Consider the following 27990-nt stretch of genomic DNA (forward strand, 5'->3'; position numbering starts at 1 on the left):
ACTCGGGCCCTGGATCAGTGGCTTTGGAAACGTGCTATCCTGCCTAAGCTGCATACAGATCAAATGCCACCATACACATCTTACTGCTGGGCTGAAACAAAGACCAAATCCAACACCCTCTGACAGGAAATCTGTTTCCTTTGAGACGCTGGCAGAGGTCTTGAGCCGGCTCCAATGCCTCCAGGCCACAGGATCCACTCTGACCGATGGAGCCACATAGATAACATATTTACACAAACACAGGCGAAGTCCACAGGTAAAAGATTGAAAGGTTCTAGTCACACCCTGGTGCAGAGCGAGTGCATCAGCTGACCAGTTTCCGAATATATTTTTTTTCTTTTATAAATATGTACAAATCAATGAACAGGCACTTGAAATGTCTTTGGTTGGAATAACCCAACATTGCCAGATAATATATTCACAGAGTGTCCAGATACAGGCCGGGCTCAGCAGGCAACGACTGCGATTCTTTCAGTCACTCACAGAAAAGGGAACTCGCAGGACTAGGCTTCAGCCAAAGCCACCTGGAACAGAGCAGAGGCAGAGGGACCCATCAGCATGGGGAAAGCCCCAGGCTTCAATCCCCATCAGCATCTATGGGCTCTGCTCGCCAGCCAGTCTAGGGGATCCTTTCCATTCATTTATTGCACCTTTTTGCCCTCAGCAAATGGACCCATCTCCTATTTCCTCCTGTTTCACAGGATTCATCTCCCATTGCTACAACTTTACCCTGGTTGTACCTCCTGATTCACTTCCCTCTCTGAGAATCCCAAGCTTCCTTCAGGCTCATCTCAAGGGCTGCTTCTCATAAGAGCTCTATGCCTGTGAAACTTGGACTGTACTATAGGGGAGACACTGGCAAAAGACCACCCAGCATGGCATGCCCTCATCAGAGAGGGGGCTGGGTCCTATGGGCAAGGCAGAATGATGTTTGTTTGACCTATGCCGTGACAAGCACATTAATTGGATTTGAGTGAGGGGGGCTATGCTAGGTCACCAGCCTCATTTTCTCCTCTAGAGCTGTCTGGGTCCAGTGGCCAGATATGATCAGGAAGCCTGGAGATGGCCCTGGATGTGAGGCAATCAGTGTTAAGTGACTTGCCTAAGGTCACACAGCTAATAAGTGGCAAATGTCTGAGGCAGGATTTGAACTCTCATCCTCCTGACTCAGTGCTCTATCCACTGTACCACCTAGCTGGGCAAAGTAGAATGGAAGCAGCTCAAAGGAAACATGAGATATGGAAGTTTAGAGTAAACACTCCAGATGCTCAAATGGACTGTTTGGTCTGATCAGCCCCTGTTGAATGCATCGTAACTTGTCTCTAACATAGTGATGTCATTGTGGTCTTCCACAATAAAGGACCATCTTAATGCTTCAGAATTGTTAACTATTCCCTGCCCCCACCCAAAACTCTATTACTTCGTATTTTCTTCTCTCTGTATAGGTTGAATCCCCCTAATATAAGGGAAGGGTAAAGATTATTTTCCCCATTGCCTAGTATCACACCTCTAAATAGATATATATTTGCGCCTGTGCCCCTCTCTTCTCCTGGGATCTGCTCAGACCAACAGAGCAGGTGAGGAGAAAGCTGAGGAGGGGGAACAAGTCACTCAGTCAAGACCCAACTCACACCGGGAAGATTCTAGGCAGGGCCACGATGAAAGGACAAGAAAAAAAATCTGTCACTGTTCTTCAAAGGAAAAGTGGTGGACACAAGAATTCAGAGATGGAGGCTCCAAGACACTTTGCTTATGGAATAGGGCTCTCTCCCCTCAAGTCTGGTTTCTTCTTTTTCAGGTGGTCAGCAAAATGAAGCTGCTGCAGCAGAAGCTGGCCTGGGAGGAGACACTCATCCGCCTGTCTGAACTACACCGCCCCAGCATGCCAGGCAGGTGACTTTTCCCATGCTGCCCAGCAGCTCCCATCTTCCTGCTTACCTTTTCTGGGCAGAATTCTGAATTGCTTTGTCGCAGTTTGCTTGGTCTACCCTTGATGACTGCGTAGCAGAACATCGTAATCACCATCACAAAGAGGAAATAGCTGGTGTGCATGAGATGCAGATTTATCAAGGAGCGATCATCCTGCCCAAAGAGAAAGAGAAAAAACCCAGCTGAGCAGTGGTGGTCAGTCAGAGAACAGGTGGGTGAGCAATGCTGGCCATTTCATGGGGGGGGGGGTGGGTCACGGACCCCTAAAGATAAATGATGTCAGATAACAAGAGAAACCAATTACATCAAAATCATTGTCAAAATATGTTTTAAAGACAAGTTCAGGGACCCCAGCTTACAAAGCCCCATATTCTATAGGTTTCTGAGAAGAGGTTTCTTTTTCTGAATTCCAAAAGACTAAAAGTCACGTGGCTTAAATGCTACCAAGAAGAACCAGTCAAACTGGCCCATCTGCTGGATGCTCCATTCCCCACCCTCTCTTCACCCTTGGTCCCCACCCCCATAGCCAAGACTGTCCTTTAGCACCCCGGCCCATCCCTTCTCCCGTGATTCTGTATCTACTTCTTTGTGTCAGTTCTGCATGTCACGGAAGACAAACCATGGTGAAGATGCCACAGATACAAAACCAACTGCCTCTGCCTCCTCAAAGGTTAGGGTTTTGTGGCCATGGCCAGAACCTACATTTTGTTCAAGCTTAAAAACATTTTTGTTAAAATACACTAACTAGTCTTGAGGCTTGGTGGTGACCTTTCTGGGAAAGATTTGTGTGAAATTGGCTCACTTCCAAACGATGGTGCCGAATGATGTATTTATGGGTCAGCAAGAGCTGTGATGTTTTCCACCAAAACACTAAAGCCTCAACTAGTTTCCTTCTCCCCCTTTTACATGACCTATATGATAATTCTCTAATTATATTTTAAATTTTCTATCACCTAACTGTTTGGAACAAAGGGTTTGCAAAGGCTAGACTGTTAAAGTGACACAATTCTGATGGGTTTTTTTTTCAGAGTTTACTGATTAAACAACACATAAGTTGAAAAAAAAAGTAATCTTTCACCTACGCTCATCAACTAGCTCTCTCTAGTAAAGGAGGGGTTTATCAACAAGACAAGGGGAGAGCCATGGGAGAACCACAACTTCTTCAATGCAGAAATGAAAGCAAACAGATTTTGACCCAATATAAGGAGAGACCTCCTAAGAATCAGAGCTAGACAAAAGTCCTCAAGGAGATGAGGGGACCCTTGAAGTGGAGGGCTTTAGAGGAAAGTTGGATGACCCCCAAATCTGACCCTCATGCTGTCCAAGGAGATACCCAACCTGCCTTGGGTCCCTTCCAATTTGGGAGATTGAGATAATCCCACTCTAAGCTTTCAATGGCAAGAATAACCTGGAGGTTGGCCAAAGCAGCCTGCAGCCTATCAAGTAGGTTCCATGGCTCCCTGTCTTCCACCCTTCCTAAACCCCTTCAGGCTCCTGATACAGGAAAGCTTGTGCTGCACATCCACAGGAGGCCCTACTCAGAACCCTCCAGTCCAGCTCTCTGTGTTCTTCTGGAATGTGCTGCATTCAGAGCACAATCTATCTCAAGGTCTTCGGGGATTGTCTGACCAGAGTTCTGCACAGGCTCCTCAGACTCCCCAGAAAAGGGCCCTCTATCTCCGGGGTCCCTGACAATGTTGGCACATGTAGCAAGTGCTTATGAAGTTGGACAGAAATGAAAAGAACAGAACGAAAGCAATGGCTGATCATTCTGACCCCAGTGCCTACTACTCCAGGAGGCTTAGGTCACTTACATCTGGCACGATGACAGTGAGCTTGGGGTTTAAAGTGTGGTAGACCTTCCCGATGGCCCCTTTGTAACACCAGAAAGGATTATAATCTTGCGCATATTTCGTATTTGAGTCCCTGACGGTGGTGAAGACTTTGTACCAAAGCGTGGCGTTGCTGTAGGTCTCAGGGATACAATGTGGTGGTTGTCTGGAGAAAGAAGGAGAAAACCATCATTTGCACCACTCACTCCCTGGCTGCTGGCTCCGTGGGAAGGAGAGTTGCCATCTATACACAGGACCTGCTGGGTCCATGAACATGGGATGGCGGTTTCTGCTTGGACACAAATAGCCCCAACTCAGTGGGGTCCAGCAGGTGGGGAAGTATGGGCAGAAAACCCAAGGGGGCTACTGTGGACTCAGGCTAAATGCTCTCATCCCAATGGCGGGCTCATGTACCTAATTCGAACGCCCAATGGGAACATCGTGGGTCAGAGACTCTGGGAAAATGGATATGAAGTGGCTCTGGCTCCAGAGGGAAGCAGATACACTTCCCTGACATGTGCTATCACACAAAGACCCGAGATCTCCCCTCACTAGCTGGCAGACCCTGGCTACATTCTTTTAGCTTTTCTGGATTCTTTGAGGAAGATGAGTAAGACTTCTCAGGCCCTTCCAAAGGAGTGGGGGTGGGGGTGGGGGGACATGCTAGAGAATCATAGATTTCTAAGATCTGGAGGATCCAAGCTGACCCAGTCTGAGGTTCCTAATTTAGAGCCAGAAGGCACCTCAGAGACTGCTGAGTCTGACCCTTCATATTACAGGAGGAAAAAAGAAGGCCCAGGAAGAATTGGCTGGCTTAGGGTCACACAGCTGAGATTTGAACGGAGGTCCTCCAGTGCCAAAACAGGCTCTTTCTACCTCCCCATCCTGCTCTCCTCCTGCTCCAGATCCTCTGACAGTGAACAAAGAAAAGTTCACAGAAAAGCCTAGTTAACCTGGGAGGAGCCCCTGGGGGGGGGGGGGTCAACTGAGTCTCTGAAATGGCAGCATCACCTTCATGATGAGGGGAGGGGAAGAAGCTGGGTCTGGTGGGAGACTTAGGCCCCAGGTCTGGCTTCCATGTCCCATGTCTTCTACCACACCAGATATCTATGACTGCTAATTCATACGGTATTTATTACTGACACCTTTCATCTCAGCAGGTCTCTGACATTAGGTCATCAGGTCTCTGCCAGGGATCGCTAGAGGTTCCAATAGGAGAATTCAGAATTCATTCTCCTCTGCTTAAAAGGGATCTTCCAAGAGATCCTGGTCACTCTGGGCAAGCTTGATGAATGTTTTCTGTATACATTGAGAGCAGCCCCAATAAGTCTGGGGTACACTTACACAGTAACAGGAAACACATTGGTGGCAGCTGTGACAGTCATACAGGCGGTGAAGACTACCTGCTCACAGTGGCCATGGAGCACACAGTCATCAGAGTTCCATGCCGCAGGCAACGTAAACGTAATATTGATCTCCTCGTGGGCTTCTCTACCTGTGAAAAAGAAACAGTCTGAGCGAGGAGAGGAAGATCTAACTGGAGCTAAACTTTTCTCACTGCCCAAGGGTAAGAGGACAGACAAATCACTCCCAACCATATCCCTGCACAGCAAGTTTTCAAGGTTTTAGGAATGTATTGGAACTTACAAAGGAAATGTACATGGGAAGCATCTGCTCAACTGGGAATCACAAAAAGAGGGTAAAGGGATCAGGGTCCCAGCGTACTGGGATCTGAGAACATGGGCAAGGAGAAGCAGCCTGCCAGAGGGAGAGGCCCACCCCTGAGCTCTCCAGGAGGCAACAGTCATACCCTAAAGCTCAGTCATCGGGGACACCCAAGGACCAGGAGTTCCCGGAAACCTTCAGGGGAGCAAGCCCCAGCACTTCCCTGGCCCCTCTGGGGTTCTAGAGCATTAACAGCCCATCTTGTGTTTAGGGTCTTGTCTGATCTTAGAAGTTTTTTGAGGTTAGAAGCAAAGTCTATGCATCTCCTAAGACCTCCATGGTTCTGAATAAATGCAAGTCTACACCATGCATGAGGCCCCAGGAATACAAGGAGAGAAAAAGGAATCATCAAAAAGTCTTCTCAGGGGAATATTTGACATGTGTACTGACAAGTAGATAACAAAGCACGGACATGATGAGCACAAGAATATTTTAGTGAGGAGTCGGGGCACCAACAGCAAAGAAGATGGAGATTCAGGGAGGAAAAAAGGATACAGAGAGAGAGAATTCTAGACATGGGGTGGGGAGCCCACAAAAGAGGCCGGTTTGGCCAGACCAGAGAGTTATGGGAAGGTTAGAAAGGTAGACTGGTGTATAGTACGATAGGACCTTCAAGGCCAATTATAGAAATTTATATTTGACCCCAAGGATAATAAGATGAGACTGGAGTTTACTTCAGAACACACAGCAGACTTAAAAGGCTATTTTGGGTCAGTACTGAATGAACACCTGAGACAAGAATCTGAATCCCAATCAGAGTCTGGCAGTTAAGATGTTCTATGTTCTGGTGGGCTGTATTGGCCCTATACTAGCTGCTGACTATGGGGAAAATTGAGAAGAACAAAGCTTAAGGAAAAAGATACCAACGTACCCGAAAGCCCAATCTGGTGGCCCAAAATGGTGGAATATAGGTGTGTGACATTGCGGGAGTACCCTCCAAAGGGTTTCAGTGGGTCCAAGGTCAGAGTGATGGCAACAGAAATGTTGGTGGGGCCAGAGTCCTCGAGGGCCTGTGGGGCCTGGGTGGCTGATCGGGCCTGTCCACTGGTCACTGCGGTCTCTGAGGTGGCGGTGTCATTCAGAAGATGCTTTAAAGTTTCATTTTCCGAAACACACAAGTCCAGGTCATTAAACCTCAGAAGGAAGGTGTTCCAGTCCTTAAACAAAGAACAAAGCCATGAGATAGCCTGAAGCCTAGGCTAGGGTCTCAGGGGTTCCAAAGTGGGGGGCCACCAAGGCTGCAGTCCACTAGCTCCTTCCATGCTACAAAAACATCACAAGACAGGTCTGAGAACCAGTCTGGCTAAGGTCAAAGAGAACCATCTTGGCCAATGATCAGATGATGAACTTCTCTTGGTCACAAAAGGGCTGTGATCAACAGTGACCACAAAAAATGGGCCACATTGAGGAGATCACAGCTCTTTCTAAGGAACACCATTATCACTTTTCATCTGTAGGTGGTTGTCACTTTTTCAAAATATTTTCATATTTATGATCTCAGAGGCAAGCAATCCTTTCCTTTCACTGACTGCTTGTTATATAAGCTATGGAACTAAGCCATATCTACATGGGGTCCACCTGAGACAGGAGAAATTCTAGTAATGAAAACTGCATGTCATCCTTAGACATGAAGAGGCCAGTCAGACAAAGATGACACAAAAGCTCCCAAAGCTGTGACTTGAACTTATTATAAATGATCTCAGCTCTCTTTATGCTGAACAGCATTCTTCCACAAAGTCTTGTTCCTCCCAACAATCCTCAGTGAATATCAAATCTTATTATATTATATCAATTGTTTATATTATATTTATTACATTTATTATATTATACTATATTATAATAGACTCTAGACCTCATCCTGAAGAGAGAAGTCAGTTTTCAAATATTAGCTGAAGATATCTTTTTTACATCTAAAAGATCTAATGATTACAGATCTTGAGAGCATGCCAAATATATGTGCATGCAATGGGTCACATCAAGGCAATTTTGGAAATGACAAGGCCTATATTAATTTTAGCAGAAGCACAATGCTGATTTCCAAAGTGAGACATACAAGTAACTTCCTCCAACAATTCTCACTGAAATACTCTTTGCTTTCTGTCTCCTGTGTGGCTATCATTTATCAAAAGCTGCTTATCCTCCCATTGAGCCCAAAGGAAGGTGCATTTGCCTTTCTTCCTGTTCTCTATTCAAGGTCAGTGACTGGATCTTGGATGTGATGAAAGCAGCTCCATTTAGGTCTATAACCCTGCTGGGCCATCTTTTAAACCCAGTGTCTTGAACACACTAGCCACTTAATAAATGCTGGTGGAACTGAATTGATTTGATGAAGAAATGAAGGCTCTGGATTCACCACGACAATCTCAAACCTGCAAAACCTTGGAATTCTCCTCCCATTGAGTCCATTCAAAACCATCTCTGACTGGGAAAACTCATGTTTCTTCTCAAAAGCATGCTAGGAAAAGGTTTCATGGGTCTACAGCTGAAAGAGTTTTGATTAAAAGCTTATAATGAGGAACAGCAGGCCCTATGAGGTCATTGACTTGGCTCCTTCTGTTCTCTCTGACCATCAACACTTAGAAAGTGATCATGAGACAGATTGTAGAATCTCATTAAGCACAGGGAAGAGTCAGGGTCCTGACAATACAGTGAACCACCGTCACTATCTCTCCCCTTCATCACAAAGACAACTTGAATCTTTATAGTCCACATCTCATTTTTTCATAGACAACACAGAGCTTAGGGAAAAAAGATGCTCTCCCAAGACTAGTTCTTAAAGGAAAGTGAGTCAGAAACTCTTTTACATACCCTAAAAAGCACTTTTCTGATAACTTAATTCATCAGAAAGTTGTGTCCAGTATAAATTAGGAGGTATGAAATAAGCAAATGTATTTCAAGATGATTTTGTTTTTTAAATCATTTAATTCAGAAATCTCCAGAGTATAGTACTTACAAGTTCATTTGAAATGAGGATAAGTCTTTTCTAAAACCACCGGTGCCAGAGGCCTGGGTTTAAATTCTGCTTCTGACAATTATTATCTATATGACTGGGGGCAAGACACATGATTTCATAGGGCCTGTAGTTCCACAACTATAAAAGGGGAAGCTGCTCTCCTCCATTCTGAATGCCAACCTGGAGTCCCCTGAGTCCCAACCTCTGGACATTCCTGATACAAACACCCAGGAAAACTTGATGAATGCCCCAAACCATCTCTCTGGAAGCACCACTGGACATAGACTTGGGAGGAGGAGAACAGAGCTGCAATTTAATCAGTGGAGGGAACTTCCATCAGGAAAACTCCCTCCACCAAGGCAGACCTGTTATGTCATAGAGTTTGAAAGGGGAAGCAAGGGGTTCTTGTTGAATGTCTGTGACACCAACACCTCTATAGCTACTTATCCATGAATTTTTTTTTCTTTCAAAGAGATTTCTCCTTTGGAAGGAAGGAAAAGCTGGCTTACATTCAGATAAATGAATCAAGTCGTTCGCTTGGGTGAGCTATGATGTAGCTTCAAAAGGCAAAGGCCTTCTGACTTCATTGACAGTCTTGAGACAAAAATTAGACCGTAGAGGTTCACATTAACTATTCTTTAACTAGAAGAATAAACCAAGATCTTGACTAAAAGGGCATATAATACCTAAGAGGTTTTTGGTAAGGGGAAAACGAAAGGGAGTCATGTTCTGTTTGACTCTAATAAGGCCTTTTCTAGGAAAAAAATTCAAATTAAGACATGTCATCCCAAAGAGGCTGTTGTTGCTTTTCCCATTCCCACAAAGCCCACCCAATGTCAAGTGAAGAAGAATCTAGAGTGTTCCCTTACCTCTGCCATTTCTGGTGACTTGATCTCCTTTATTTTAAAGAAATAGCCTAGGGTCAAGAAAGCAATGGCCATGGCACTCACGCTGACCATAAACACGACAAGTGGAGGGCGGCTACTGATATGAGCCTTCAGGTTCTCCAAGGGATTGATGTTAAACATTATTCTCATTAGTTCCACCTAAAGGGAGCACAGCAGAGAAGAGAAAAGACATTTCAAAAAATCAAACAACCTCAAAAGGTCACCTTTTGAAAAAGTTGCTCATTCCTGAAAATGAGAAATGTGACCAACTCACTTGAAAAGGAGCTGGCCAACTGGCATAATGCAAAATGCATGGCAACATGAATTAAACATTTTAAAAAGAAGAGGTGTTTGGTTTCCCTTGCTACCAACAAAAATAGTTATTCTGTTAGTGAAAATATACATTGCAATTTTGTGCAAAATCTGGGCTATGTGTAAAACCTGAACTATCTGCAAGGGGTAAAATGTCGAGGATCTGGGGTGCAAGGCCTCCCCTGGTCTCAGTCTCCTTGACTTTAAAAGAAGTTATATTAAATGACCTGTAAAGTCCTTGTGGCTCTACTTGTGACCACTGGTTTTTAAATCTGTGCCACTGTTCAGTGTTTATGATATCAACATCTCTACAGTCAGCTAGCCATATGGATTGCTTTTCTTTCCAAGAGATTTCTCTTCGGAGGGAAGGAAAGTGGCCTATATTCAGATAAATGAGTCAAGTTGTAAGCCATGGTGTAGGCTTCATAGAAAAAGAGCCCAATCTCAAGATGCAACATGAGCCCCCAAAGAAAATATAATTTGATCTCAAGTAGACAAGAAGGCCCAGATCGTGTGAGTTTCCATTAAAGGAAACTAAATAGCCTATTCTTATGAGCCTGATACAACCCCAAGGGGAGAAAGATGGAAGGTCAGCCAACTGGTAGACATCAAGTTGATGGAGAGGGGAGAAAAAGACACAATAATTTTATTATCAAAAACTCTGTCATCTCTACATGTAATGTCTGACAACCGTTTTTGTGGCTGTTGTGCCCTTGACGGTAGAAGACTGAAAATATAGCTACACACACACTCATGTTTACTCACACTCTCTCTCTCAAGTCATTCTAAGTCCTTCCTCACACTATCAAGGCATGTCCTGGAATCACAAGTCTAAGTTCAGGAGTTTGGGTTTTTCTGCCTCTACACAAGAAGTGAGTTCTTCCAGAAGGCCTCCAGACCTAGGTTCAGAGGGTTTAATCACACAGCTGCTACAGGAGAAGATGAAAGACCAGAAAATGACTGTTCTACTCGGAGGGCTGAGATTTCAATCCCCTGCTGTCAGGGGCCAAACTGTGCTGATGGACAGGGAGGGAGACAAAGCCCAGATAGTTCTCAGGCAGGAGAGAGAGAGCCTTCAAGCCGGGTGGCTTACCTCCTAGCATCCTGCAGAATGGAGTCTTAGGTGATGAGGGCCCATGGACGATGTAATGACCTAAGGCTTTGTACCTTCCTCTCCTCTCCTCCCCACCCCAAACCCACTTCCAGTCTCTGAAATCTCTCTTCCATCTATCGATTTCTTCTTTCTTTTCACACCTTTCCCTTAGCCTCAGCTCCTGTTGTGACTACTGCAATAAACTCCTTGAGGAATCTCTGTCTAAATCCCTTTCCTCGAGCTCCAACCTACCTAACACACCACTGCCAACATGAGCTAGGGCACAAAACCCATCGAAGAAGGGCATAGTTGTGGTACATGATTGTAATGGAATACTGTAATGGAATATAAGAAATAGCCAGCAGGAAAATTTCAGAAAAAGCTGGAAAGAACTCCTCGAACTGATACAAACTAAAGGGAGTAAAACCAGGAGAACACTGGGAAGACTTGGCTATTCTTAGTAATACATCTAAGACAATTCCAAAGGACTCATGATGAAAAATGCTGATGGAATCTGAATGCAGATTGAAGCATACTGTTTTCACTTTATTTTTTTCATGGTTTTTTTATATTTTCTCTTACAACACATGACTTAGTATGAAAATGTGTTGCAAACTGCACATGTATAACCTATATCAAATTGCTTACTGTCTCAGGAGGAGAATGGACAGGAGAGAATATGCACTCAAAATTTGGAAGAGGGAGAGAATCTGGACTCAAAACTTTAAAAAAAATAATGTTGAAATTAGCTTCTATGTGCAACTGGGAATAAAAATATTATTTAAAAAAATGAGAAGAGGAGACAGAGGTCTTTGAGCAAGCTGGAGTACCCAGGACCCTACTGGAGTAATAAGATAGTTTAATTGGTGATGGTGTTTGTCCTCTGTTCTTGAAGAAGACCATGCATGACATCAGGGAGGTGATGTCATGACAGGCAAGTGAATTGAGTGGGGGGGGTGGGGGGGTTAAGGCTATGCCTTAAGTCACCAGTCTCACCTTCTCCTCCACAGCCTTCTGGGTCCAGTGGCCAGATAGGAATCAGGATGACTGGAGATGGCTTTGGATGCAAGGCAGTCAGAGTTAAATGACTTGCCCAGGGTCACACAGCTAGAAACCATCTGAGGCTGGATTTAAAGACAGGTCCGTTTGAGGAGTTTATTGCAGTAGTTGCCCAAATTAGTTCGGTTGGCAATTGCTAAGGGAAGCATTGAATTCATTCATCCAAATTACCTGAATGCTTATTCTGGTCACAAAGTTTATTCCTGCCTTCGAGGAGGTTATCTCTCAGAGCCATCACTAAGTAAAGTGCCCACAACATTCTGTTCATAGATCAGAACCAATCCCAAACACCAAGACTTCACTGTACCATGGAAACATGCCATGCTTTGTCATATTATAGCAATCTCATTTACTTATTGTTAGTTTTGTTCCCTTTCCTTTTCATCTTTTTGGCATGCCGTGGCAGGGCTATCATCTGATACTCTGCTTACAGAATTCCACCACGACTTGGGTGGCCACTGATGGCACAGGGTAGAGATATTAAAATCTTCTTGAATGGGAGTCTATAAAAGTAATGGAACTTAGGAACATCATGATACAGTGGAGAGATCTGAGCCTGGAGGCAGGAAAACCTGGGTTCAAATCCCAGCTATGGGACCCTTGGGAAGTCTCTTGTGGCCCTTTGTCTGTAAAATGTGGGGGTTGGGTGAGGTGGCCTTGAAGGGCCTTCTATGAGAAGGGCTGAGAAAATGCCCCCCCCCTTCCTTTCACTAACAGAGGATGATGCATGTTAGATCTTGCCATCAGGACACTGGGTTTTCTGAACGGTTTTCTTTTTCTTTTAATCATTTTAACAAGGTCAGGGGGAAGGGGTGACCATCTAATTGCGGAGAAGAGATGGCTTTAGAAATTATGATGATCCAAAAGAAAAGGCATCAAAATTTTTTAAAAATAGAAATGTTTTATAAACAACAACATTCTCTGGCCTCTAATCAAAAAACTATTTTCAAAGTTAGGATTTGTGGCACTGTACGAGGAGAGGGAGCCAGAGGAGACAAGTTTGTAAGAGAAACCAGAGGGCCCTGGCCTGGCCTTTATTGTAGGCCAGTTCCCTGGTCAGCAAGACTAAGAACAGGGAGCAGAAGAAGCAGAGATGATCCAAGCTTCCAAGCCACCAAACAGCTGCTTCTCCCCTAACAAAGGGGCCTTCTCTCTTTCATTTCTATGTAAAGATGAGGCAGGAAGCTCACCACCTGGAAACTGTGTTCATGAAAACTTAGTGCCAAAACAAAAACAAAAAACTGAACAAAATAATTTTTTGCCTCATTTCCAGTTCTTTATTCCTCTAGGAAGTGCCGTTCTGGGTGCTCCTGGACACAAGGGGCATCCCTTCTGTTCTCTTTTTCCTCGGCTATGTCTAGTAGTACTAACATACTATGTGACCTTAGGCCAGTCATCTCACCACCATGAGACTCTGGTTCTTCCTTTGTAAAATGAGAGGCTGGATGAGATGATCTCTAAATCCTCATCCAGAGGCAATACTCTACAAACAACTGCGATTAAATTCAGAGATACTGCTATTAGGAAATACATAAACAAGTGACACCCAGTTTTACACAAAATCAGATAAGAGCCAGGCCAGCCATTTCAGAGCCTCAAAGCTAATCACCCATCCTTTGCAAACTTATCCTGAAAACATCAAATTAAAATGTTTCCTTGCTAAACTTTTCTCCGCTGCAAGATCCTACCCCAGGAATTATTCTGCTTTTAGCCCTGACAAGTGTTATCTGGAACAAAGGTGACTTGTGTTTCGGCAGAGTGTTCTTTTAGGGGTGCTGGTGAAGAGAAAACACATAAGAAAATACAATTTTAGAAAAAGAAAAAAATTCAAAGGAAATGCTTAGTCCATTGACTTGATCAAGTCAAATTCAGCTTCCTTGAAAGGTTCTATTTGGAGATAGATATTAAAGGATTAAGGTGCAAAACCAGAAGAAATTAAGTCCAGAAGGCTTCTGGAAAGATTGTGCCTTCTCAAATGGTGCGGGCCGAGAGGTTTCCTAGAATTCTGGGCTCCTTTCCACAAAGGGGGTTCCTAATGGAAGTGGGGAAATTATGAGATTGAAAAGTTTATGTTTCACAAGGTGCCTGAATATGTGAAATAGAAAAAAAAAAAAGCAAGAGTCCAATGGAAATGAGGTAACTAAAGGGTGAAGCTACAGGTCACTCAGTCCTTTCTCGAAGGGGGATTCTCCAAAGAAACCAACAGGTCAACAAGCATATGAGTAGTAAACAAGCTGATCTTCCGGCCCTCCCACAGTCAGGAAACTTCTTTAGGGATCAATTCAATTCATTTCCTTCACTAACAAGGAGTGAAAGGAAACACAAGCAGGGGTCACAATTCTTGACCTACTGAGTTTGTAAAAAGGAGAGAGGGGGTTCTAAACCTCTCCCTATAACGATTCAGGATTTCCTGATTACCTTGAAGCATTGTCTGCTTGCAGAAGGCTTTGCCGGACAACCCCACATTCTGCTTATCAACTTCATGGTGGACAGCAAGCATCCCCCATCCCCCATCTCCCAGGCCGTTTGGGGCAACAGATGATCCCTATCTCGATGGAAAGATGAACAACTGACTCTAATGCCAGCACTGATTACACAGCCTCTATGTTCTCAAGTCACTTATCTAGAGCTGAAGGGACCTCCATGGTCATCGAGGCTAGTGCAGCATATTCAGGAATAAAAGGGATGTAGAAGCAACCAGTGTTAATAAAACTTTAAACATGAGCCTGATGAAGGGATCTGGTACAGCAGAGAGCCAACAGAAGCCAACTCCAGAAACACTCTAAACTCTCCCACAGTACCTGGGACCCTTCTTCCCTCAGATACTCTGGTCACCTCCCCAGTCTGCCTGGTGTCTTGCCCCTGCACAGGATGTCTCCTCCTCTAGCATGGAGCCCCCCAGGAGGAGGGACCAGTGTGGTTTTTCTCTTTTGATCCCCAGTATACAGAAAACACACAATAAATACTTACCGACTGAGAATACAAAGTGCATCCTGTGTTCAAGGTACTTAAAGAAGGAAAATCTGAATTATGGCAAGTCTACTGTTAGTCTAGTCATATTAAATCCAATCCCATCCAAGGAGTTACTATTCTGTTCTGTGATAATTAACCATGCATGAACTCAAAAGGCAGTAAGCAGTCTCAGAGTTCAGAAGGCCTGGACTCTGCATCTGCCTCAGTGGCCTGCAAAGGCCATCCTCTGCACAGTGGGGGGTGATGTTTCTCTCTCCCCAAGGATGTCACATTTTCTACCTTTAAGACCAGAAGCAGCCATCTCTAGCCCATGAGGAGGCAACCAAGCCTTGTTTCACACACACCCCCATGGGGAAAATCAGCTGGTTTGACTCACATAGTCCACAGAATTTATTCTCCAGGAGCTCAGCTGATGATCATGAATGGGGAAACCACCCAGAGGGTCCCAGCCCTTTCAGCTGGTAAGCAGCCCAGGTGCCTCTGAAACATGCCAGGGAAGGTTCTGCCCCATCAGAGGAAGCCCCCCTGCCAGATCATGCCTTGGAAGGCTAGAGTAGCTCAGCTGGGAGCAGAGGTTGGGTCCCTTGGGGCTTCCCCACTCCTCCAACAGCATCTTCCCTGACATACCAATGAGCAAACTCAGACTCCAAAGAGTGAGGGGCCAGTGTGGTGATCACCCAGCTGGCTGGAGCCTGACCCAGACTGAAACACAGGCCAGAGGCTCCCTACGGACTTTCAGGGAGGTTCCTGGGGACTGCTGGGCCGAGGCACATTCTCAACATTCCTGTGAGTGGCCCTTGGCTCCTGTCAGAGAAGCTCCAGAGGGCAAAATGAAGCCCCAATGCAGGACTCGTGAACAGAATCAAGTGCTCAAAATGGAATCAATAACCGCCTGGGAAAGAAAGCTAGATCCCAGGCCCTTCAAGTCTCTGGACTGTTTTCTCCTCCACAAAAGTGGGGGGGGGGGGAGGTATTGGTCAAGACAACCAAAGATCCAGTCCAGCTCTCAATCTGGAAGCCCGTGATTCTAGGGACTGGGCCTCCAACTGGCACTCTGAGAGGCACTGCGGGTACAAAACATCACCTGCCCAAGAGGGGCTTACACTCCAAATCCAAGATCAGCAAGTATAAGTGACAAAGGGATGAATAGAAGAAAACAGGATAGTAGCAGTAATCGATTGTACATGACCAGGGTCAAAGAGACACGTTGCTGGATCCAGAAAAGCCATGGAGATTGAGGGAAAGAATGAGAGGCAACAGTGAGAACAAAGGTGAACCCAACACCCAGCAGACAGGAGGGAAGGGCCCCCACTGGGGCCCAGAGAAGTAAGATTGGGTTGAGAAGACAAAGAGAGATTTGCAGTGAATTCTGAAGGGAGAGGACATGATTGAGAATGCAGGATCCAAGAGACAGGGACAGGGCAGGGGTCAGAGAGTGTCTAATGTCACAAAAATTCACAGGATCCTCAGATTGCAGATTTGAAACTGGAAAGAAGTGCTCTTGGAGGAAAGTGAGTATAACCCCTTTATTTCACAGATGAGGAAACTGAGGTTTGAAGTGAGTGTCGAGCCCAGGTCACCCAGCCTGGCAGTGTCTCTGGCTGGAATAATCCAAATATAGAGTGAGAAGGGCCTAGCCTGGGAGAAGAGAAGGGAGAGACCCATGAGGCATTTCAAGGGAAGAATGGATGATATCTTGACAATATGGAAAGGAGGGAGCGGTCTCAGAAGACCCCAAGCCCTGAGTCTGAGAGAAAGATTGAAGTCTGATGCCGAGAGGTCAGGAAGGACAGTGATAGGGAGAGGTGATAGTGGGGCATTCAGGTGGTCCTTGGGAATAAAATGATTCCCCGTTGTAGGGTAGATGCACAGAGATATGACTGAGCATGAAGCTCAGAGCTCTCATTTTTAAAAGATGGGTTTATCCTGGAGAAGGCCGCCAGGACCAATGACTCACCAACCCACAGACTCCACTCCATTCTGGTGATTTCCTGCTCTCTGAACATGCTCTTCCACTTGAAGGACTGTGGGCTGGGTCAATGGGACTGCAGGCTTTGACAGGTGAGTTCTCAAATCATCCTCCCTGGAACAAGGCTACTGGACCTTCCCATCTCTAAACTACTCTCCCCTTTCCCTCCTCCAGTAGAATCGGAACCCCTGAGGAAAGAGACTGCCTGGCTTGTTTTGTTTGTTTGCTTTGGTATCACTTAGTGCACTATCTGGCAAACAGTCAGTGATTAATAAAAGTTTTTTCATTCATTAGTTCATTCATTCAAATGTTCCCAAGGAGATCAATAAGAAAAATAAAGGTCCATTCCCCCATCACAATATTCTATATGGCACCTATGTGAAGTGCTTTACAGATAGAATCTCAACTGGGAGGGCAGTGCTATTGTGGTCCTCATTTTACAGATGAGGAAACTGAGACAAAGAGAGTGACTTGCCTAAGGTCATTCAGCTAGTTAAGTAGCTGAGGCCAAATCTGAACTCAGGTCTTCATGATTCTGTCTATTATGCACCCAGCTGCCTCTGCCATACTGTAGTGACTGAACAAAATAATGAATATGACGAATACTGAGAAGTACAGACTTATACAAACTGATATGAAGTGAAGCCAGGAGGACCAGGAAAACAAGACAAAATGACTACACTCATGTAAATGGAAAGAACAACCCCAATACAACCATCAAAAAAAGAAGAGATAGGGGAGCCCCCCCTCCTCCTTTGCCAAGGAGAGAAAGACACATGTCAAATACTACAAGTCATATTAGATTTTTTCACAATGTTAATTTATTTTGTTGGAACACCCCCAACCCCTTTTTGATAGGGGACGGCTTTCCAGGAAGGGGTGGGGCTGGAGATATCCTGGGAAATGAAGATAATGTCATAATAAAAAGATTTAATAAAATGTCATTTAAATGGAGAATATTAGTTCAGAATGGTCCAATAGATTAATACAATCACTCTGAAAACAAATTTGATATTTTACAAGCACAAAAACTAATTTGGCTACTTGTGCTTGGCCCCAGCAATCCCCAACTGAGCAAATATATCAAGAAAATTGAAAAACAGAAGCCCAACATTTATCAAAATATCCATAGCAGGGCTCTTCCCTGGAGTAAAGAACTGGAGGAAAGCAGGTGCCCACTGACTAGGATACGGCTAGGAGGGTAACAGATGAGTGAAATAGAACACGGCAGCGTTCCGTGAAAGGGGACAATCACAAGGAACATGGTAAACACTACCATCAAGACAGAAAGGCCAACATGGAAGAGAATGGATGCAAGGACTTCAATAATACAAAAGAAAAAATACTCAAAAAGGAATCTATGCCCCTCTTCTTGGCAGAGGCTCCAGGAGGTAGCTAAGAGTGGACACTGAAAGGCAGGTGGGAGGCATTGACTGCATCAGACATTTTGCTCAATTGTCTTTCTCAGACACAGGGAAGGTTCCAGCTGTGGGGATGGCACCTGGAAAGCCTAATAGATAATGAGTTGTATAATCAATGCAATTGCCAAGAAAAGGACCTTGTTAAGAGCTTTTCTGGAGGCAGGAGGTAAGAGCATAGAAAGGCCAAGCGAGAATGCACAATAAGGAGAATGGAAAACTTACTCAAGGCCTGGTTTGGCTCCGGTTTTCTTCAGCAAGGAGGATTCTCTTCTGACTGGGAAGGAGAGAAAATGGTTGTGAGCCAACTGAAACCAGAGATAAGGAAACCTCCACCCCTCTAGCAATCGATCAGAGAATGGCTAGACTAAAGGCAACATATGAGCATAAAGAAGAGGGCACTGTCCAAAGCAGAGAAGCCTCATGTGAACTGAAAGCAGATTGAGAAAGGCTGAACCAAGGGCATGGGGACCTGGAGAAAACCTGCCCTCCACAACATCAGAATTCAGATTAATGTCATCCTGACCCAGGACTGAAAACAGCCCATGCTCTTCCTCCCCGGAGAGCCGCCAGGGAATACACTTGAGCAAAGTCTGAACCCTCGGACAAGACAGAGCAGAAATGAGTTTATTTTGTTTTACTCTGCTACTAGTAGGGGTCAATGTGGGCATGAATTATTGGGAAAGGACAATTATTTTTTAAAGCATAAAGTCACTTGAGCTGAACAAATGAATGAAAACAACCTGTGGACATGACTGCTATGGCCTCGGAGGGAATCATGCATTGCCCTGCCCCTCAATAGCCTTGGTCTCCCCATCTCCTCCACAGTGCTCCCTAAAGTGTAGACTGACTGAAAACCCAGGCTTGTGTCTGTCTGACCCCGTTCTGTTCAATGGGTTTTAAAAGAGGTGTATTTAAGGCACCAAGGACCTGCTTATCAAATCTGCAGATGACATAAAGCATGAAGGATTAATTGCTAATATACCAAATGAGACAATGAATATCTACAATGAACTATATATAGCTGAAGGTAACAAGATGAAACGTATAACTGTATATGTGTGTGTGTGTGTGTGTGTATGTGGAGAAAGAATGAAAACTGTGTGTCTATTCTGAACTTCAATTATAAAAATTGACTAGTACAAGTTACAGTAAAACCATACATTTAGGAGGATCCATGGATTTTATGCCATTGAACCCCTTTCACATTACAGATGAGGAAATGGAGGCTCTGGGAGGTTAGGTCACACAGGTAGAAAAGGGTCAGAGGCAGGATCTGAAGGCAGTGAGGGCTTCTTCCCTACCACAAGTCTCTGCTGCCACAGCTAAATTAGAAGGGAAACACCCAGCTGAGCTCAATAGGAGTTACTGAGTCAATCCAATAATCAATCAGCAAACACAAATTTAGCACCAGAATCACAGTTCAGATCCCTATTCTTCAGAAGCACATCACCTAAGCTCAGGACCTTCTTTAGGATGATAAGGAAGTGTTAGTCAAAGGAACTCACCCCCCCCCCAAAACCTTCAGGTACACAATCCCAGGGGTTGTGACCCCTGTACCCACGTTCTTGCCCAGGTCTGTCCATTTCATCTTTGCAGCATCTCTTCTCTAACATGATCTCTGACCTGGTGTCTCATCACCTCATGCTTGGAGAACTGAATTAGCCTGAGACTCCCAAATCTCTTCCCACTCTAATTCATTCCTCGATGCAGCCATTAGTGATTTTCCTAAAGCTCAGGTTTGACCATGGTACTTCCTATTCAATTAACCCCTAAGGCTGCCTCTTGCCTCCAGGATCTTAGATAAAATGTTCCAATTCATAACCAGCCCCCTTACAACCTATTTCCTGACATGTACTCTGATCCAGTGACTCCAGTCTCTTGGCTGATCCATAACCAAGAAAAGCAACCCTTGGCTCCTGGTATTTTCCTGAGGTGTCTTCCATTCTTTCTCCTCATTTCTACCTCTGGTTTCAAGTTCTAACAAAAATCCCATCTTCTACAGGAAACTTTTCCCAACCCTTCTTAATTCTTGTGCCCTCTCTCCATTATTTCCTATTTAAACTATATGGAACTCATTTGTATGTATTTGCTTGTGGTCATTCCTCTTAGACTGATGTTTGTCCTTCATTCTCGAAAAAGGCCACGATGTCACAACAAACACATGAACTAGATTTGAGTCGGGGGGGCTGTGCTAATTCCCCAGCCTCACTTTCTCCACCTGGGTCCAGTGGTCAGATATGAATCAAGGATGACTGGAGATGGTCCTGGATGCGAGGTAATCGGGATTAAATGACTTGTCCAAGGTCACACAACTAGTGAGTGGCAAGTGTCTAAGGCTAGAGACACTACCTTTTGCCTCTTTCTGTATCCCCAGAACTTAGTACAGTGACTGATACATTTGTTGTTCAGTTGTGTCCAACTCTTTGACCCTATTTCTTGGTAGAGTTTTCTTGGTAGAGATACTAAAGTGGCTTGCCATTTCCTTCTTCAGTTCATTTTGCAGATGAAGAAACTGAGACCAACATGAAGTGACTTGCACAAGGTCACACAGCTAGTCCATAGCAGGGCTCTTCCCTGGAGTAAAGAACTGGAGGAAAGCAGGTGCCCACTGACTAGGATACGGCTAGGAGGGTAGCAGATGAGTGAAATAGAACACCGGCAGCATTCCGTGAAAGGGGACAATCACAAGGAACATGGTAAACACTACCATCAAGACAGAAAGCCCAACATGGAAAAGAATGGATGCAAGGACTTCAATAATACAAAAGAAAAAATACTCAAAAAAGAATCTGCCCCTCTTCTTGGCAGAGGCTCCAGGAGGTAGCTAAGAGTGGACGCTGAAAGGCAGGTGGGAGGCATTGACTTCATCAGACAGTCCAGGGTGCTTTCAATGACTTGGTTAACTTTCCAAGATGAGCTTCAAACCAGGCCTCCTGGCTCACTGTACCTACTCCTCTGTTGGTTTCCAGAGACCTATCCAGGGGCAAAGGGGTATAAGTTATAAGGGAAGATTTCTCTTAAATATAAAGGAAAAATTTCTTAACCATTCTCTAATATCTGAAGGTGAAGTGGGCTACCTCTGGATAGTGTGACATATGGTGGCCCAGATCACTGGCCTTGGAATAAGGTTCAAATCTGAAGACCAGCTTGAATCCAAGACAATTCTCTAAGGCTCCCAGGCCACAGAGCAGATGCTGCCCTGCTGAGGAAACTCCTCCTATACCAGATGAAACCCAAGATCAGAATTCATCACTCCATAGGGACTGGACTGAACTAAATGGCCAATGGAGTCCCTTCCTAATCTAAGATTCCAGGACTGACAAAACAAAGGTCAAAGGCAAAAAAAGTCCCATGATAGGGAGTTTCAAGGAGGCAGTGTCCGATGCTTCCAAGAGATTAAAACAGATACCCAGAGAAGGTGGTTCCTGAGTATGGCTAGCAGGCTGCCCCTGGGATCTTCAACCACACAATCCTAATAATGCAACAGACAGACTGCAAGGAGGTTAAGTCTGGCACGTATGGAAAGGAAATGAAAGCAGAAAGGAGAACCTATTCCTTTTTGAGGAAAGCAACAACAAAAGGGAGGAGAGACATCCTGATGCTAAAACGGGTAACTGGAGACACTCTAACAATGAAGAGCTGACTCAAGAATGTTCAGAAACAGAAGGGAGCTGAGAGAATTCAAAGATGCCACTGGAAGGATATAAATGGAAAAAGAAGGTTCCTCAGGAGAGACAGCTTATAGACCTCAGATCCAGTATTAGTAAATTACATATAAAAAGTGATCTTAAGTCCAACCACAGTACTAGCTAGGATTTCTGTTATCCTTCAACTCGGAGCCCAACTTCAATATAAGGTCTCCTAGTCCAGCTTCCTCATGTAAAAGAGAACGTAGAAGGGAAGAGGCCAATGACTTGACCAAGATCATGCCAGGCCAGAATCCAGGTCTCTCTGGGTATTTTTTTGGTTGCCTCTCCACTTGCAGTGGGATGTTCTCAGGTTCCTTTGCAGTCTCAAAACTGCCATTCAGCTCAAAAGAAGATTTCCCCACTCTTAGGGTAAATCAGTTCTGCAAAGTTCCTTCATAGGCACCTCTTTAACAAACATTTTTTAAAAAATTAAAATGGAGCTGCTCTTAATTGCACTGGTGAGGCACCAAACCAGACATCATTAATAGATTTAAAGTTGGGGGGGGAATTTCATGAAATTGTAAATAAACTTCTTGTCTTGAAAGCCCTCAACCTTTACTTCTTGGATTACCCAGTCACCTAACAACATTTCAGGGCGTTTACAGGAAGCTTAAAAAATTATTCACTGCTCTAGCCAAAGGTTCAATCTTCAGATGTCTAGGAGATAAAAAAAAAAACCTAAGGAAAAAAATGGCTGTAAACTTCATGATGTCACTTTCCTGTACAGGTAATGAAATGCCAACAGGAAGAAGAAACAGCCTTCCCTGCCCAACTTGGCAGCAAGTGCTGAAACTGAGACTTAGTGCCAATAAAATTGGTACTTCAAACAATCACACTTGCTCTGTGGTGTCAGTCCAACTGAAGGATGGAAAATGGCTACTTTTGATATTGTCCCAAGAAGAGAATAGGAAGCCAAGTGCTCCCAGATAATCTCAACCAAAAGCCAACCAAAAATGTTGGGGGGAAAAAAATCATAACCACACTCACAAGGCTTATTTGGAACCCAATTCACTCCAATGATGGATGCTGTGATCTCCCTGGGTAGCTGGTGGTGGTCCTAAGCACATCTTCCTGTCAATCTGACAGGCCTTACTAAGTCTACTCTGTGCTTGCTGGGCAAAGCCCTAGGCTGCAGGAGGTACTAGGAAACAAAAAAAAGATGAAATCAGTGCCTGGAATGGCCCAAGTGGGTCCTGGAGACCATGAGAAGTGGCATTATCTTCCCAATGCAAGGACTAGTGAAGCTCAAACTCTTGGATCTGTGCAGATTATCAGATGTGGGAAATACTCCTCTAAATAAAGGATCACTGATTATTGCTGTTTGTCTTTCCTTCTTGAAGAGGACCATAAGAGAGGGAGGTGATGCCATGATTTTCAAGTGAACTGATTTAAGTGAGGAGGGTTGTGCAAAGTCACCAGCCTCGCTTTCTCCTCTAGAGGCACCTGGGGTCAGTCAATGGCCAGATAGAGATCAGGATAACTGGAGATGGCTCCGAGATACAATGGGAAACCTTGGACTTTTTAAAGTTCAAGTCTTTACTAGGTCTCAGATTGTCTGCGGTGATGCCCATTCAGTGATTAAGGCTAGGTAAGAGATGAGGCAAAGAATAGTCCCTTTTACCTAGTAAAAAAAAAAAAAACCCACACAAACAAAATCAGTCTGGGCGGGGAAGACCCCAGGGTTTTTGGCAAAACAGAAACAACTGCCATAGAGCCAGTCTGGGTCCAAACAATGACTTAGTGGGGTTAGGCCTGGGATCTACTGCTGGTCAATCATGAGAGCCAGAGGTTTTCTTTCTTTCTTAAGGACAGGCTCTAAGGTCTAGTTCAACCCCACTACATGACAGGTGTGGTCATAGGGTGTGATTCACTGGACCACTTTGGCTGGGCCATAGTGAGAGAGAGGGCACAGGATAAAATGTTATCACCCCCAAGGTATCCAAAACAACTTTAGCAGCTACAGGGCCAGTTACCACCCTTGGATTCATTCAACAAGTTATTTATTCATCCTGTTGAGGAAGTCCCCTCCCTTCTCTGGCCTGAATTTCCTCATATATAAAAAATGAGGGAGTGATAACAGCACGAGCCTGATCTTGGGCCACCCTGGGAGGAAGCAGGTCACAGTAGTGGGTGTGTAAAGGCACACACACAAAACTAAGGATTTGGGGGCTGCAGCTCCACCCCTCCACCTTTTTCCCATGGTAACCCTTCACCCCTGGTTTCCTTGACCTCAAGGACACCTGGGGTCCTTTCCATTGCTGAATCTGTGCTGGTGTCTTCTGCCAAGAAGGCAGAAAGGGCACGGTGCTGTGAGTCACGAGTGCTGGCTCAGAAGTCTGACCTAGGAAGTCATCTACAAGGTGAGGGGACGGAGATGTCCTTGGGTTTCTCTTCCATCTCTCTTGTGATCCCATGACCACATAAATCCCCCACCATTCCTTCTGGCGCCTGCCCAGTACTACATCCGAGTTCTGCCAGGGTTGTAAAGTCCCAAGGAGTTAAACTACAGGCAGTGAGAAAGTCCTGAACATTCTGGAGCTTAGCCGGAGGAGCTGCTGCCTCTAAGTAGGGCAGCGGGGGAAGAAAGGGCAGCACACGTGGCAAGAACTTCTGCTACGGAATTTCAAGGATTGTAGTTTTTGAAAGTGTGATTAGTCTGCTCAGATAGTGCATGATGTGGTCAAGGTTGCAGTGGAGTATTAAAGATTAGCAGTCCATTGCTTCATCATGCATCCGAAGGAACCACAGGAGGGGTGCTTGGGAACAGAACTGCCCTAAAAAGTCACCCGAAAGAAATGCCAGATCTGGTGACTATCCAAGGGTCTAGGGCCTCGGGTACCCAAACTGGTCAAAATCCCACTTTTATAAAGATGAAAATGCTGAAAGAATGCTGCCGGCTATTTAATGATTGGCTCAATAAAGGCATTTGAGAGAATGCCAATCGGAATCATTACACGGAGCCTAAGTAAAAGATGCTGCACCCAGAATCGACCAGGAGAGCGGGCTCTGCAAAGCTGAGGCCGGGCCTGTCGGGGACCCTCGCTGGAGCCCAGAGTGGACCACAAGCACAACGTTGTGAAGGGAGCGGCCTGCGGCAAGGGAACTTCGGGCGGCGCTGGGCAGCGCTCTCAGCAGCGGCGGCGCGGGGTGCCCGGGGTGCCCGGGGCCGAGTGCGCCCGGGCCGGTGATGCCCTCTGCCGTTACGGGGCTCTCCGCGGGCTCGGCGCCCTCGATAGGCACTAAGGGCCCGCGCCCCGGCCGGGTGGGCACCCCCGCGGCTGCGGCCCCCGGCAGGAGGCTCGCCCCGGGAGCGCCCCGGCCCCGACACCACCCAGAGGGACCCGGCGAGCGCCCGCCCGGCCGCTCCCACCCGCCCCCGGGGCGCCCTCCGGGCCGCTCACCCTGCGCCGGCGGGCCGGGCCGGGCCGGAGGCCGCTAGCGGGCCGCGCTCCCAGGCGGCGGCAGCGGGGCGGGCGCGGGCGCCGGGCCGCTCTGCACCATTCTCCCCGCGGCCCGCTCCTGGCTGTCGCTCCCCGCTCCGCTCCGGGATCCCGCCGACGGGCCGGGCCGCGGCCGCCGTCTCCGCCCCAGACCGCCGCTCCGGCTGCGGCTCCGGGTGCGGCTCCGGGTGCGGCTCCGGCTGCGGCTCCGGCTGCGGCTCCGGCTCCGGCTGCGGCTCCGGCTCCGGCTGCGGCTCCGGCTGCGGCTCCGGCTCCGGCTCCGGCTGCGGCTCCGGCTGCGGCTCCGGCTCCGGCTCCGGCGCTGGGCCGCGGCAGTTTCCGGGTAACCACGCCGCCGTGACCCCCGACCCCGGCCGGCCCCGACGGCGGCCGGGCGGGAGCAAGACTCCTCGGGGGCGCGGGAACGCGGGGCGGGGCCGGGCGGCGAGGGGCGGGGCCCGAGGGCGCTCTGGCCAATGGCTGACGACCCGGCGAACCCCGCGCGGTAGAGCCGGAGCCGAGTCTCCGCGCCCGCCCCGCCTTGGGGAAAGCACTTAGTAGACGCCTCCTGCATGCCGCGCCTGGGGCAGGGGCAGGGAGCGGGCGCCCCAGGGAGGATGCCCTGCGCGGGGCTGGCAGCGGCAGCGCGAGAAGCCCCACTGAGGCGCAGGGGAGCCCACGGAGCCCCCGAGGGAGTCCTGACCACCCGAGCCGGGGGACTGCCGGGCGGCCCACGCTGCAGGGTGAGGGCACGAGCCAGGATCCAAACTGTGTGACATCATCGCCTGGGCATCCGGTGACACCAGTGCCAAGGGGGGGGGACAAGCATATACTGAGCGCCTCCTGCGTACCAGCGCCACAGGGTGGGCCCCCATCCACGCCCTCCGCCTTCCTCTGGTTCTTGGCCGGACTAGGGTTGTGTTTGTTTCTTTTGGACCAACCGCGTCACAGTTTGAGCAGAGCAGGAGTCGGGCCCCTTGGCCACCACTCCTCCCTCCGACCCACCTCTCGAGTTTCTTTTTTTTTTTAGGTTTTTGCAAGGCAAATGGGGCCAAGTGGCTTGCCCAAGGCCACCCAGCGAGGCCATTATGAAGTGTCAGAGGTCACATGGGAACCCCGGTCCTCCTGCCTCCAGGCCCGGTGCTCCATCCGCGGTGCCACCTAGCCACCCCCTCAAGTTTCTTTCTCTGACTTCCTTTGGGCCCCGACTAAAATGCCACTTTGTACAGGAAGCCTTCCCGCGAGCCCTCTTCACCCTCTTCACCCTGTTCATGATGTCCCGGTTGCCCCTGCTTGTGCACTGTTGCTGGCCTCTCCGCTGGATCCTAAGCTCCTTGAACACAGAAGCTATCTTTTTTAGGGCGGGGGGGCTCTTTATATCTAAGTACTTAGCACATACCTTTAATAAATATTTATGGGGGGTGGCTAGGTGGTACAGTGGATAGAGCACCGACCCTGGAGTCAGGAGGACCTGAGTTCAAATCCGGCCTCAGACACTTCATAATGACCTAGCTGGGTGGCCTTGGGCAAGTCACCGAACCCCATTGCCTTGCAAAAACCTAAAAACAAAAAATTATTGGGGTGGCTAGGTGGTACAGTGGATAGAGCACCGGCCCTGGAGTCAGAAGGACCCAAGTTCAAATGCAGCCTCAGACACTTAATAATTACCTAGCTGTGGGGTCTTGGGCAAATCACTTAACCCCATTGTCTTGCAAAAACCTAAAAAACCTAAAAAAATAAATAAATATTTAGTGATCAACTGAAGGAAGCAGCACCTGAAATAATGGACAAGTCCTTGAAAAGTGGATCGATCCACCTTTTTTTTTTTTTGGCAAGTCAATGAGGTTAAGTGACTTCGTAGAGGTAACACAACTAGGTAATTATTACGTGTCTGAGACTGAATTTGAACTCAAGTCCTCCTAACTCCAGTTGAGACACCTAGCTGCCTCCCCTTCCTTCATTCAATAGATGCCTTTTCTTCAGCTCTGATTCCTCAATTTTAGAGAGTTGCCTGGGACCCCGACTTGCCCAGCCACTGTATAACCAAGATGGGACTTGAACCTAGGACTTTTTCCTGCTTTCTGAGGTCAGCTCTCTTCTGATTATACTAAGTTGCCCCTCAAGCTCTCTTTTACTACAGGATGTCCTGTCTTTGATTTCTTTTTTTCTCTTTTCCATACATTTTCCAGATTACATTTTAATATTTCAGAAGCATGTATCAGAAGTTATTGCCAGGGACAGTTAGGTGGCACAGTGGCTAGAGCACCAGTCCTGGAGTCAGAAGGAACTGAGTTCAAATACGATCACAGACACTTGATACCTATTAGCTGTATGACCTTGGGCAAGTCACTTAATCCTATTGCCCAGAAAAAAAAATTTAAAGTCATTGCCCAACTTGGAGTCAGGAAGATAATAATTTATATAGCATCAACTAGGTGCCAGCCATTATCTCATCTGATCCTTACATCAGCTCCAGGAGGTAGGAGCTATAATTATCTCCATTTTACAGAATGAAAATTCTGGGTTTGAATTTCATTTCAGCCATTTCTTAGCCATGTGAACTAAGGCAATCTTACTGAATCTCAAACTCTTTTGCTTTTCTGTCATGTTAGCCCATCTGATAGGTGTGAGGTCCTCAGAGTTGTTTTAATTTGCATTTTTTTAATTAATAGTATTAATCAATCTATAGATCACTTTTTAATATAACT

At 46.5% G+C, this 27990-nt stretch overlaps 1 protein-coding gene across 3 annotated transcripts; it reads right to left on the reverse strand.

Annotated features, from left to right (window-relative positions):
* Positions 1 to 257: 257 nt before the first annotated feature.
* Positions 258 to 25469, reverse strand: TMEM248 (transmembrane protein 248). Of its 3 annotated transcripts, none has more exons than XM_074189288.1 (8): positions 25244 to 25469; positions 18376 to 18427; positions 9309 to 9485; positions 6358 to 6643; positions 5106 to 5256; positions 3744 to 3927; positions 1939 to 2082; positions 258 to 524 (listed from the first exon to the last, which is right to left on the reverse strand). In XM_074189288.1, the coding sequence occupies exons 3-8, from the start codon at positions 9474 to 9476 to the stop codon at positions 504 to 506; spliced, it is 954 nt and encodes a 317-aa protein (XP_074045389.1). In that variant the 5' UTR covers positions 9477 to 9485; positions 18376 to 18427; positions 25244 to 25469; the 3' UTR covers positions 258 to 503. The 3 variants fall into 3 exon arrangements, with proteins under 3 accessions (XP_074045389.1, XP_074045388.1, XP_074045390.1); XM_074189287.1 differs by having other exon boundaries at positions 18376 to 22983; XM_074189289.1 differs by lacking the exon at positions 25244 to 25469 and adding an exon at positions 22830 to 24883.
* Between the last annotated feature and the right edge of the window lie 2521 nt (positions 25470 to 27990).

The sequence above is a fragment of the Macrotis lagotis genome, chromosome 5, assembly GCF_037893015.1.
Source record: "Macrotis lagotis isolate mMagLag1 chromosome 5, bilby.v1.9.chrom.fasta, whole genome shotgun sequence".
In the NCBI taxonomy this organism is placed as follows: Eukaryota; Metazoa; Chordata; class Mammalia; order Peramelemorphia; family Peramelidae; genus Macrotis; species Macrotis lagotis.

Coding starts and splice junctions, on each gene's coding strand:
- TMEM248 (XM_074189288.1), bottom strand. CDS start 9,476: ATGAGAATAATGTTTAACATCAATCCCTTGGAGAACCTGAAGGCTCAT. Junction 5,257..6,357: donor CCACCAGATTGGGCTTTCGG/GTACGTTGGTAT, acceptor TCTTTTTCACAG/GTAGAGAAGCCCACGAGGAG. Junction 2,083..3,743: donor TCACTGTCATCGTGCCAGAT/GTAAGTGACCTA, acceptor CTCTTTGGGCAG/GATGATCGCTCCTTGATAAA.